The sequence below is a fragment of the Streptopelia decaocto genome, assembly GCF_964273445.1.
Source record: "Streptopelia decaocto genome assembly, chromosome: 8".
Classification (NCBI taxonomy): Eukaryota; Metazoa; Chordata; class Aves; order Columbiformes; family Columbidae; genus Streptopelia; species Streptopelia decaocto.
The window spans coordinates 8915065-8928683 of NC_138662.1; the positions used below are offsets into that span (position 1 = coordinate 8915065).

Here is a 13619-nt window from a genome sequence, read left to right on the forward strand (position 1 = left end):
ATGCTACAAGCCTCAGAAACTAACAGAGTTTGTTGAAGCTTCAAAGGAACTACAGACTTCTGAAGGTCTTCAAAGCTACCAGACAGCAAGTGGGCAGCTGAATGGGTAGAGCTGCAGCCCCTACTTGAGCTGTATTAAAACATCAACTGATTGCTTCAGCTTGCCCTGAATAACTCCCTGAATGGTCTGTGGACAATTATACCAGCTTTCTTATTACATCTTTTCCAGTACTTCTGCAAAAGGGATTGAGACTTGGCTGGAGTAAATGCAATTTGGCTAATCTAATTGCTCTTCAATTCTCAGCTGAGCTTATCACAGCTAGCCAACAGCCAGCTTATCACCACTAGCCAACAAATACAATCATTACATCAGGCCAGAGAATTTTAGGATATACTTTACCCTAACAGCTCAATACACCACTCACAAATGTAACAAATACACTATAGAAACAAATACTATGTGTTAAAAATGCCTATAAACATAGGGTGTTCCTACTAAGCATTGCAGAAAGTATTATAAACCGTGACAAGAAACAGTTGTCAGATTCCTATGGTTTACTAAGATGTTAATTCAATATTTATTGAAATACCAATTAATTTTCTTTTTAATTAGCAGATGCCTTGGACTCCCAGAAACTTGTTTTCCATGGTAGATCATATATCTGACATCATGTGTCTCCCCACAAATCTTGCCTCACTTAAATCCTCAGATCATGACTGTTACAACGTTTTATTAAATCTAGATATTTTATATAAACTGAAATTTAGTATCAAGAGTTATCAAGTATTCTACTCTGTCAGATTATTCATTTAGTCAACTCTTTTAGGCCAATTTGAATTCTGTACATGTTCATATCACTAGAAGAACTTCAGTTTGCATTTTGCTTCCTGGGGAAAGTATTGTACCATTAGATTGGTAGGATTTACCTATTACATAATGCATTATATGTACCCTTTTGAACACGCACATGAGTAAGTTCAAATCTGGAATATGCACAAATGCAGCTGCATACTGAGACCTGTGGAAAGCAGGTGTGTTTCATCCCCACAGCCCAGCATTTGTGGCTAAATACTACAGGAGTAAACATTTATCTTATGCCAAATATGTGAAATAGTCTTATGTGACCAGGTACAAAAGCCTCAAATCAAAATCACCCTGAAATAACAAGCCATAGGGGCCAACAAAAACCATAACTGCATCCACCAGTGCACTTGATCAAACTTTTTAAAAGGAAAAACTTGCATTTTAAGACATACTTGCTTTTCAAACATCTCAATGGAGGAGGAGGAGGAGGTGTTTTTTTTAAAGAACCCTTATGAAAAAAAATTCCTTTCTATACCAAGGCTAATTGACTGGAGCTTTAGAGTTGGTTTGGCTATTTAACCAGACAACCACCTACTTATCAGATTCATATAAGTGCAAGACTTGATGTTCTCACCTAATATTTATAACAACCTTACACATTAAAACAAATAAACCATACAAGTGAAAAACTTTAAATCAAAATACCCTCCTAACAGCAAAATAAATGTACATCAAGGTCATGTTAGCTCCACTAGACAATGTCAAACTATTTGCTTGAAAGGTTCACTATGGCATTTTTGTAGAACTAAAAGTTGCTCAAATCTTGCAATGATAGGGAAACCTCAAGTTCCCAACATGTGAGGCAGGGAACTTCCATTGTGTGGAAGTAGTATCATGAGCTTTTAGTGGAACAATGAATTTTGTGATTAGTTTTTGAAAGAAAACCCTAAGGAACTTCCACAGAGAATAACAAGTCCTTCACCACACACGAACAACATGTATTTGTACAACAGATACCGTGTTGAACAACATGCTCCAGATATTGCCACTTAATCTTGTAAAAGAAGCAACCATACCAGGACACAGGTTATCAAGCCCATTTTGGAAAGGCTCCCTTGAAGATATCTGTCTCCTGCACCTGCTAGACCAAACCAACTCTGTATCTCAGTTTGCTGAGGAAGGAAAAAGCTGCCAGATGTTCATCAAGTTTGGCTGCTTCTCTCCATCCCTCTCCACTCACTTTATTTCCTTAGGGATTTACTTGAACACATAACAGTACTTTAGAGTCAAACATCTATCTGTAACTGAATATCTCCAGGTATTTTATGGCTCAACCTGTAAAGTCTAACAAGCCTTTTTCATGCACGTAGATTTGCCTCCTCCATGATCCATGCAGGGACAGCAGTCTGTTTCACTAAAGAAGCTTAAATTACTTACTTTCTTTTAAATATAAGTAAAATAGTCCTTGTGAGGACAGGGCTTCAAATTCCATTGTTTTTTCCTCACACTAAATATTAATTATTTCATGGGCATGACTGAAGTCAGTAGTGCACCCTCTGGTAGGAAAGGAGAAAGTCATCAGCTCTTTGTGGGAACCTACATCCTGTAAGACACACAGTGAAACAGAGTGTACTTTCCTCAATGATTTTAAAACACAGTTGAAAAATAAACTCACTTGTAAATGTTGGGAGTTGTCAGTCATATTGTCCTCTCGCCTACGAACTTCTTCCAACAACTGTGCATTCTTCTTTTTCTCCATTTGCTGATTGTGCTTCAGATTGGCAACTTTCTTGTTTTGGTCCTTCATATGTCTAGGAATTGTATATACATATGCATTAGTCTTAATAACTGCAATCACTTCTTTTTCTCTATAAATTAACTGGTGACTATGACACAGGACATTGATTCTCCAGTAGATACAAGTATTCCAGGTATCAGATGTGAACAATAAAACATCTTGTTTTCAAGATAGCATATCAAAACAGATTTAATACCATCAGATTATACAATGGTAAAGTAATTATTGGGCCTAGGAGACTTTTTTTTCCTTTCCCATCATTTGCTCACAAATACTCATACACATTCTAAGCACTATGCAGGAAAACTGTTGTTGGAACAGAGGGAGATTATCCAACAATCCTTACACACTTAGTGAATCTGGGAACAACTTTAATGGGTGCTTTAAGTAGAATGAATGTCAAAGGAATCAGAAGGTGAAGGTGATGACTAATGTGTGTTGTGAAATTCTGTTTTTGAAAACCTGGACTTCAAATACAATATCTCTGAGGATTAAAGTGTGACAGGGAAGGAGGTCAGGTCATAAACACGCCATGAAGAATAAAGGATGCCTTTACAAATAGCTTTGTATATAACAAAAATGTTACATTTCTATCTTTTTTTTTAATAATGATACTTCCTTCTACAAAAGATTATCAACAAATAGATTTATGAGTAAATTCTAATGAAAACGAAACTAACTTTACCACCATTAGGTATTTTCTTTCGTTAAGACTGTAGTCAAGTGAAAAAAAATATTTTAAGACTTTTTCAATGTTTAATGATCTTTTGCTCTGGATCTTATTTATTAAGTTACCAGAAGCTTTCCTGATTCTGATACCTGGCATACATCCATTACAGAAAGAAAGCCAGCTAATTTAGCCTGGCAGGCACTGAAAAAAATACCCTTGCAGTAATGCTTTCTACCTGCTTGGATTCTTAGATATTATTTTCCCGACTTTGACTTTGAGGAATTTGCTCCCTTTTATCTATATAAAAATAAAGTCATGTGCAAATTCCTAATGAGATCTACACACTAATCCTATTTTGGCAAATGAAGATAATATTATTCAATGGCCAAAAGATTCACTGAAAACGTCTCTGTTGTTTCCAAATCAGAACTTTTAGTGAAAAAAATGATACATTTCTTGCACTGATTTTATCATGCTAAAGAAATTAAGTCATTTTATGTTACTTCTATCACTGGTTTCTTTGTCTGTTTTTTTTACTATTTATTTATACTGAAAACCTAGCAATGAATCTCTAATCAATAATGTTGCTGTGGCATTAAAAATTCTTAGAAGACACTTCATTTAGAAGTTTGTAGGTACAGTATACAACAGAAAAGCTAACCTATTATTACTACAAAAAGGAACTTCAGCTTGCCTAGAAAAATCAAAGTGGATACATCTAATTCAAATAAAAATCTTTGCATTTTAAAAGAATCTACATCAAGCTCAGAGATTTTTTTTTTTTTTTTTAATACAAGTATGAATTCCTCTGTTTGAAAAATAGATTTGTCCTATAGTTGTGTTCAAGAGTTTGCATCAGCCTGTTAAGGCACAAAAAGAGAGCTTGGCCTAACTGATCATCTATTTAAAGCATCTGTCTCTCAGAGTTATATTTTCATGTTAGGAATAAAATTTGTGAAGACTGTACAAACTGTAAAGCTGAAAGAATCCCCAACAAGACATTGTTACCAGAAAATAGACCAGTTTCAGAGGAAAATGGGAAAGGGGAAAAAAAAAAAAAGAAAAAAAGCCATCCTTTTTAAATCATTAGTAAAATTATTTGTGTATTACACAAAACAGTGCAAAATAGTGGCTGAGCTTCTCCAGGTTGAACCATCTCTAGTCAGCAGTTAGTATTTGGAATGCTAATGATTTTGAGGTCTTAGCCTGTATCTTCCTTATATGTTCTCAAATATTTTATTATACTACCCAGATATAGTTCTAATAAACCATACACCCAAGGCTCTCTCCCCTTACACATACCTATAACTAAATGACAAGACTCCTAAGAAACAAAATGGATTACCAGCTCAAAGAGACCACCAGGAACGTAATACAGCTGTCTCTCAGTAGATTTCTGACATCATGTTTAAATCACCAAATTAAGTTCACTTTAGAATAAAAATACACTACACAAGGTCGAAAGTAACCTGCCTACTTGAGACCTAACTCAGTAGGCCTGAGAGTATAGGAAAAATCACAAGTATTTTATCAGAGAAAGGTTAATTTTCTGAAAAACACAACACTCTGCCACAGTTAATCAACAATAAACAAACAAGACGACACTGTTAAGAACAGCAGGAATATTTCTGTCAAAGTTGCAATGATGGATTAATTAAAAAAGCAACCAGAAACTGCATGTTCCAGATGAAACTTGTTTCTAGGTCTTAAATAATATGATTTTAGCTGTTGAGTTGTCTCTTTTTTCCTAAATTTCCTCAAGAATATGGGGCTGATACCCTTTCTTTTTCTAAATCAAATATTCAAATATATGCTAGATGCTCTGTGCAACTCCAACTGAAAATCAGTTCTCTTTCACAGGCCCATGTCACATAATTGCAAGCATAGACATAATCAGCCTAAAACCCAAACAAGTATTAGAAAAAAATTACTTTCACAGTTTCATATATAAATGTAGTACTTGGCAGAAATTTCAGTGGTGTCATGTGACTTTGTGCTGTTAAAATATAAAATGGTTTCCAACCTAATGCTGAGTAAATGATAAATTAATTTATATTTAATATCTGTAAGAAGTTCAATTTGATGCCAGTGCTAACTGCTTCTTTCATCACCCTTCCCTCTCACAACTTCCCATTTCAGTTTCTGTCGAATGCCACACCGAAAAGTAGAACACGGTAAAGCTGCAAAGGAAAACACCTGGTGCCTGTGATATGCAAAATCTTGAAGGGGGAAATAAAAGAAAGCTGTGTCATAGTCTCTCTTTCTTCCACAACTGACTGCATGCCTATGGAAATGAAAAGAAAATGCTACAGTTAAAAAGCCTAGCTGAGTAGTTTTGGTTTAGGCCTGCATTAAAGGTACAGGAGGAGTTCAACAGAGGAAATAAATTAAAGAACACATTTCCTCCCCACCCCCACCCCCCCCCTTTTTTTTTTTAAACAGCAAACATAATCCTTGATCCAGTATATTTTTTGAGTATGTTTGCTCTGGTATTTTTTCACATGGCTGTTTCTTAAATGCTTTTGAATTAAACAGAAGATTAGGGTAAGTAAAAACTATGCATGAAAAACAGAAAAATATTTGGGAACAGTACACAATCAGCACAAAATAGCATATGACATTACCATATAGGATATAAATATCCACTTAGTTTCCTAGTAGCTATGCTGATATGCATAGTTGAGTCCACAGTATTCTTTGTCATGAGGAATAAGTTTCATGTGTTCTGCTACACTGTTTCAATTTAAAGCTATAAGACCTCAAAATTCATTAGACAGAATGAAAGAAATAAAATGTTACTGTTTAAGATGTATGTCTGCAAAATCTGAAACGTTTGCTGCACGGGTCTGGGCAGTAGAATTTATCCTACCATCGCGCATTAATCATATTCTGGTACTAAAATCTATGCAAAAGCATTTTTTTCCTTTGATAGTGTGAGTGCCCCAAAGCAGTAAGATGAAATCCACAGCTTTCTGATTTTCCACATTGTTAAAGTGCCTTTTGAAGTTGGGTATCTATTATCTTGTACTGAGCTAAATTATTTAACCACTGAACTAGGCATTACAGTCATCTCAATCTAGTTATCATAGAGCACTACACTGTGTTCATACTTTTACAAACTTCATACAACTGGAAAGCCAGTCTTCAACCTCCTTCTAAAGCACCTAAGCCCAGAGTGCACTGAAGTGGTGCCAACACCACATTTGCCTTAAAGAAATTATGTTCTGAGCTCATAACTTTTAATAAGGAAAAAAGCAGCCTAAAAAGCAGTGTAGATGACTAACAATTTACACAGATGCTTAATCATGGCCAAACATTAAAATAGCTGGTTAATGACAGTTTTTCAGATAACAAATTTAAATTTCTGTTTGTGTTCCTATGGTTATAGCTTGTCAGCATCTGTTACAAAACATCTAGTAGCTTTATCTATGGACAGAAAAAGAATTTAGAGTGGAGCTAAGATGTCTTCAAAATAGACCTAGAATGTAAGCGCATCTTGAAAATTAAAAAAAAGGAGAGAGAACAAGTTCTGTCCTATTCCACTGGACTTCACAGGCAGCTTTCAACTCATATGATCATAGAGAAGCAGGATCTATCAAATGCCCATGCCACATAAATACTAGAAAACAATGACACGGGAATTTAAGAAAAAAAAAGAAAGAGATGAAGAGCACTAGATATAGTAAAGAATTCTAAATAAAATTTGATTCTTGTAGTACATTAGACTTTCTCTCATTTCTAATGAAGAGGAAAAGATTATATAAAGCAACATACTTCTCTAGAAACTGCCTAAACATATTGAACAGAGTTTATTAATTTCTTTAAACCTAGAACAAGCCACTGCTCTGAACTGTAAATGCAGAGTAGACTGCAGCTGTGCTACTCCAGTAAAAACTGGCCAGTCATAAGTCCCCGTTCATCCTCCAAATTCATCATGATCTGAGATAATTTTCAATAATCTTTCTCAGCACATAGACTGCTACACAGCCCTTAGTTTCCACCTCAACTGGGCACTGGACTTAAAATCAGTATCTAAACCACAGCAATGCCTGTATCTGTTTTCCTCAGCATCCAGCAACTTTTTCAGAAAAGTGACTTTGGACTTCTAACATAGGAATCCAGAGACTGTAAGCAGCTCAGATCTCTGATACTGCTGAAGAACCACCAAATTATGACTGCTAAATATTTAGGTACGCTTAGAGTATCATAGATCCGAACAAAACAGGTGAAGGAAAAAGACAGAGTTTTTATACAGCCATATGACTTTGTCTCCTATGAAGTCCAGACCAAAGAAGCTAGAGCCCCTTAATCTTGCTGTACAAACAGCAAGACACCCTTACAGCAATTACATGAGACATTTATTCTATTTAGTTTTTAATTGAAATATCTTTCTACGAAACAGACATCAGTGTCACGGAGACAGAAACCCTTGACTAGCAAAAAGACAAATATATCAAAACAGTAGTAGCACTTAGTTCTTGCTAGTATGAATATCACTAATTGTAATAACTACATTTAACCATGTTTGTTTGTGGGGTTTTTTCTTGTTCTTCTGGAATAGCATACAACTTGATCTCACAGTTCTCACTACAGTACATTTAACTACTTTAGTCCAACTTTTAAAGAGAAATATCAACATTTAGTTTCTGCATGTATGTCAGTATCCTTCAGATTTCATTCTACAGTAGTGTGTAACTGTTGTCTAAACTCCAATGCTTTATCTCTGATAGCTACAGAAAATCATGCTATTTCATTAAATTCCTCACTTTAATTAGCCACCTGGGTACCTTGGCCAAAAAGCTGGTTATGTCAGCCAAAAATAAGTGTTACATGCTTAGTGTAGCCTTTACTCTATTTCATAAAGATTTTATTTTCCCCTCAAAGTATTCAAAAAATGCAGACATGCAAAATACTTCCAAGAGTAAAATCTGTAACATCTTCTAAAAGAAATATGTCTCTGTACTAATTTCAATTGCAATAAACAGCATTGCGATGGGACCAGATGTCTGAAAGTCAATCAAAAATTCTCCAGTATGCTAGAAACCTGCACTCCTTAACAAATAAAAAATGAGAGTGTAACAAACTTACCAAACAATGTTTCAATGTTTTCAGGAAAAAAATATAAATACGATTTAGTCAAAACAAGTAATTTCTATAAAAGTCTCAAAAATTTATTATACTATTTAATCCAGTGCACATATTGTAAACAATCATCTCCACCTATTGTTCTAGGCATGCACTAGGTAGAATATTTCCAACATTTTTACTTTTTTTTTAAAGAAACCATCTTCTATCCCTCCTTTATAAATAGTCTGTCCCTTCTTATAAACAATAATGTAACTCAGCAATAAAACCTTAACATTTTACTAGGCACTCTGGATCTCAGTGGCTAGTCATGCAGAAGACCTGATCCTGTAAATCCTCTCCATGTGAATGTCCATTCTGAACTACATTACTTCAGTAAGACTCAATAGAAATATTTCTAACAGTTCAGTTCTCACTGTCTTAAAAATGACAGTACGCATAGGTTCCTATGTGATTTACTCAGTCAAGACTAAAACAACAGCATAAGGGTAATTCTTGAAAATTCAGATCCAACTCCACTGAAACCCATAAGATAGAATTTCCATTAAAATATGGGCAAAGTATTGTTTCTGGCATTTTCCCAGAATAAAATGTATTTGCTACTACCAACCTATAAACCTGAAAAACAAAGATGGGTTTGACTCTAGCAAATTGTAAACACCACAAGAGGCATTAAGAGGGTTACTGACAGACACATTCCTGACACAAATATGCAAGGACACTTTATTCACTTACAAACCATAGACAGATTTGTCTGGGGAAAAGAGGCACTATCATGATAAGAAAACCTATACCCATGACAGGCTGAAATTTTAATATGACAATGGAAACATAACATACCTCAAATAACCATCATTCTTCAAGCCCTTAGGCTTTAGTAAGTTAGAGTCAAGTCACCCTAAGATTTACCATATGCTAATAAAAAACATAGCATCTTCCTTTGATGTCATTTGCATTTACGAAAACTTTCAGTTTGTTGGTTTTGTTTGGTTGGTTTTTAATCCAGATTCTATAACTCAAAGAATTAGTAGTATCCAAGATGTCTCTTAATATTTGAGGGGTTTCCTTATTCTTACCTTTTCTTATTTTCTTTTTCTTAACTAATTATCATTATGATAAAAAATTAAAGAATACTTTAAATGTAAAGACAAAAGCGATCATCTCCGCCTTCAAGAAGTTAGTTAATTTGACATAGCCAGCACATCCAACAGAACTGGGCTTCAAAATAACTTACATTATTTCTCCCTTAATGTCAAAATTTATATTGGGGCTACTCTTTTCTTTATGCCCTGATATAAAATGACAGGCAGTAATGATCATTTTGCTTTTTTCCTTGTGAAATGAAATCTACTGACTGCAAAACTGCAAAGCCAGCTCACCATTGTACACAATGATTTTTTGCTATGAGATCCACTGACTAGCAAACATTTCATGTTACAGAAACACAGAATGCAACTATTGATTGCTAGTGAATTTGTTAAGAGCAAGGAAAGATTTAGTGTGTCTCAAGTTACAAAGAGAAGGAGCATTCCTTATTAAAGTAAGGTGTGGCACAACTGCGGTGCCAAAAAAGCAACAAGGGAAAAACAAAGGTACAAAGCAGCTGCCCGGTTCTCCCAGTAGGGAATCTTCAAAACACAGAAAAGTGTATATATATTGTGGGGCTAAATGCATCTAAAAGCAGCAGCATGCACTCTTTCAGTGATGCCCTACCAAAAGTCTTCCACAGCTGACACCAAATGCATATTCACCACTGATACAATATATTCCACCCACAAAACAAGCAGCATATGTAGAATAGAGCCTAAGAAAGTCCCAAAGCTATAATTAAGCAATTTACCACTTCTAATGTGTTACACCCTCCAGAGTAATTATTTCATTTGGGGTTTGCCCCTTTGTCATCTGACTGTTGGAATAACCAAAGCTGCTATGAATATCTGTTACTCTGTTAAAAATAGTGTCAAAACTTGTAATACTTTCTCTGCGTGGTCTCTTTATTCCATTTGATAACACTATAAAATGTACTTGAATTCTGAGATTATAAGTGGCCAGATAATTGTCTGCCTTATGCAAGACCTTTGCCCTCACTATTCCAAAGCAGAAAATCTAGCAGATCTTACTCCCACTCTTTTCCTTTCCTCTATAGAAGAACTATATTTTCCTTTCCTCTATAGAACTATATTTTCCCCTCTCTACTTCCCACTGAAAAGGAGACTTTAACTGCCTGAACTAATTGCCCTTATAATTGTTTAAAGCCTTAAACTGTGTAACAACATAACCTACCACCCTATTGCTGATCCTGTGACACAATTTCATTTTTACAGTGGTGCTATCTGATCTTGCAACTGAAATACTATCCACTCTACAGTGACACAAATGGGAGTAGCTCAGCTTCCTTAGCATGTTGATTATATCATGGGATGAGAAAGTTTGAGCAGAAGCTTCCTGGAGAGACAGGAAAATGCTGGCACACTGGGGCTGGACTGCCCAAGCTGCCAGAAGACCTTCCTTTGTGAAATAAGCTCATGACAACAAGTAAAATTTTGTTGCCTTTGTACAACAGAATTCAGAGGAAGCCAATACTCTCTGGTTAAATTTGGCCATCAGACTTTATCGTTTGGTAATAAAGACCATTATTCTGCCATACACCTCAGAGAATATTATCACAAGAAGTCAATATTGTTATCTCTTACTGAAGAAGAATGCTTGGCCTTATTTCTGCCATTCACCTGAAGCCAAGGCTATTGCAAACTCCATGTCACATTTCATACTCCATCTACACTCCATGAGAAGCACCCTCTGTGTTCTCTCTATGCTGATATAAAGGACTGGAATCAAAACAACCAGCACAAACAATGGACAAAAACATTATCCAAATCAAACAATATTTTTTTGATCTCCAAAATTTGATTCCCACATCCCTGCTTTTCTAGTTGACTGCAAAAATGCCATAATACCCAGAGTTACCAGTTAAGATAAATCAATTTTAATATATTCAATGTTTTCATTACATTCCCAGTTCCTGTTACCAATGGGTTACGTAGCTATTTCAAGTTTCACTCAGAGGAGAAAGCTTGCAGCCCACACAGATCTATAGCTCTCAAAAAAAAACACAAGACAATTCTATTGCTGGGTTAAAAAAAAAAAAAAGAAAAAAGTGCCACAAATTCAAATAATCCTCTCTCTTCTTCTTTTCCCCCTTGCCCTTTGAATCCCACTATTTCAAATTTTTGAATTTCTTAATACTCGATTTATGATAGTGCTTTAGTGTGACAACTATTTTACTTCCAAACACACCTCAAAAAGATATTATTGCCTTGAGAGAATCAACAACCCTGTCTGGTAGAAATAAAGTGACTGTCACTGGAGTCACTGAAACATTTCTCACCTCAAAGACAAAAACGTGGGAGGAAGGGTTTACCTAACACACAACCTGGGAAGTTTTCCAAAATCCTTGGTTAAGAAGTGTTTAGTCTGACGCAGTTCCCTCCAAAGCCCTAGAGAGATGCTAGAAATACCCACATGAGGATAATGTATGAATGAAAAAGACCTACTAAAATCCTGTTCCAAACTATGGTTCATATCACTTTGTTTCAACACATATCTGTGCTGCAACCACTGAAACACCAACATAGCACATGGCACTACTGTTTTTCTCAGCACATTCTTACTGGATGACACTTCATACGAACATGTGTGAAATCCATACCAGAAGACTCATCTATCACACATCTCTCATGCACCAAGGATTGTTCTATGTTTTCTTCCTATGTTCTTCTTTAAAAAAAAAAAAATAAAAAAAATAAAAAAAAAATAAAAACTGCTGATGACAGACACTAGATGAGAACCATAGCTGATCTGATTTAATATGGTAATTGCTTGCTCAGCCAATTTATTAATTGATACCATTAGCAATAATGGTAACCAGTAACTGGAAATAACTTGTTGCCTGATATTTGCAACCAAGGAGTTGCAGTCCTGCTGCTGCTTCATCAGGTCCTTTCTGGATGTTGTCCAGGTAAAGTTTCTTCTGGTTCGTTTTTTTGGTTTTGGGGGATTTTTTGTTTGTTTGTTTGGGGTTTTTTAAATTAAAATTAAAAAAAAAAAAAAAAGCCACACACAACACCACCAACTCCTGACTCTGTCCAGATATTCTCTAGATCCAGCTGCTCCACAGCATGTCCCTCTCAGCCTGACAGCAATAAGGATCAAATCTTCTCTGCTCCTGCATTTCAGGTTTCATTGCAATTTCCTTCTGAATCAAACATTTTGACTGCAGCTCCTGGCTCAACCCAGCAGTTCTCAAGATCACTCCAGCCATTATCATTCAATATGTAAATCAAACTTTCCATGGTTTTCCAGACCTCCATGGTTTTTCAGACCTCAAAATAGATCAGGTACACTTTGTATGATTTCTTTTTTTGACATACTAACTTCCTCTTATTTTAAATTCAGATCGGAGCATTCCAATCCAGGGACAATCAATTGTCCAGGCACATTGCTCCTGCATCATGGAAGCAAACAATGTGAGTGGAAGAAGTGGTTCCACCAACAGCCTTATTCCTAAATTTAGTTCCCCTGTCTCTTTTCAGTCACAGCTTTTTGAGGGTAAGCTGTGCTATCTCACAATGATTCTCCGCACACAGCCCCCTCCACTTCACACAGGGAATCCTGAGAGCATTGCACCCAGGCAGGCACGGGCTCCCCAGGCAAGAGCAGCTCTGCGGCTACTTCATTCACACATTCGGGATGTAAAGAAATATGCTCTCGTGGATCTTCCCCCTGAGGAAAACTCGTGGAAGCAGCAGATCTAGAGAAGCCTAAGAAATATTCTGTCTTGAAAGTAGTAACCATGAAACACAAAGAGTAATAGTTCCTTATATTCTCTCTTCCCCAACACAGAATTGTGGTTTCAGGTCCAACCCAATACAAAGTGGACATTTTTCCTTCAGAGATGTAGAGATCTTTCCTCCTCATATCAAGTTTATGTTGCATATGCATTTACTTCCACAGAGTACTAACACCCCAAATCAACAACAACAAAAAAAAGCACATCACTGAGAAATTACATAATATCCTTCCTTATTTAAATAATCCATTGCTAATTGTCTCAGAAATTATTATTTTAACCTCTGCATGTCTTTAAGCAAATTGAAAGGGCAAAGAATAGAACTAAGTAGACAGGTTCAAGAGTGGGATAAAAATGAACAACAATGCATTACCCTGTCCCAGGGACCCATTCACATCCAAGGAAATAAACTT

At 35.8% G+C, this 13619-nt stretch overlaps 1 protein-coding gene across 1 annotated transcript in view; it reads right to left on the reverse strand.

Annotated features, from left to right (window-relative positions):
* The window catches only part of ERC2 (ELKS/RAB6-interacting/CAST family member 2), a gene marked incomplete at its 3' end in the record, with an annotated part of 314399 nt that overhangs the window by 130384 nt on the left and 170396 nt on the right, over positions 1-13619 (reverse strand). The window contains exon 15 of the mRNA XM_082060309.1: positions 2480-2615. Coding sequence (XP_081916435.1) covers positions 2480-2615 — 136 coding nt within the window. The remainder of the gene's footprint in view (positions 1-2479; positions 2616-13619) is intronic.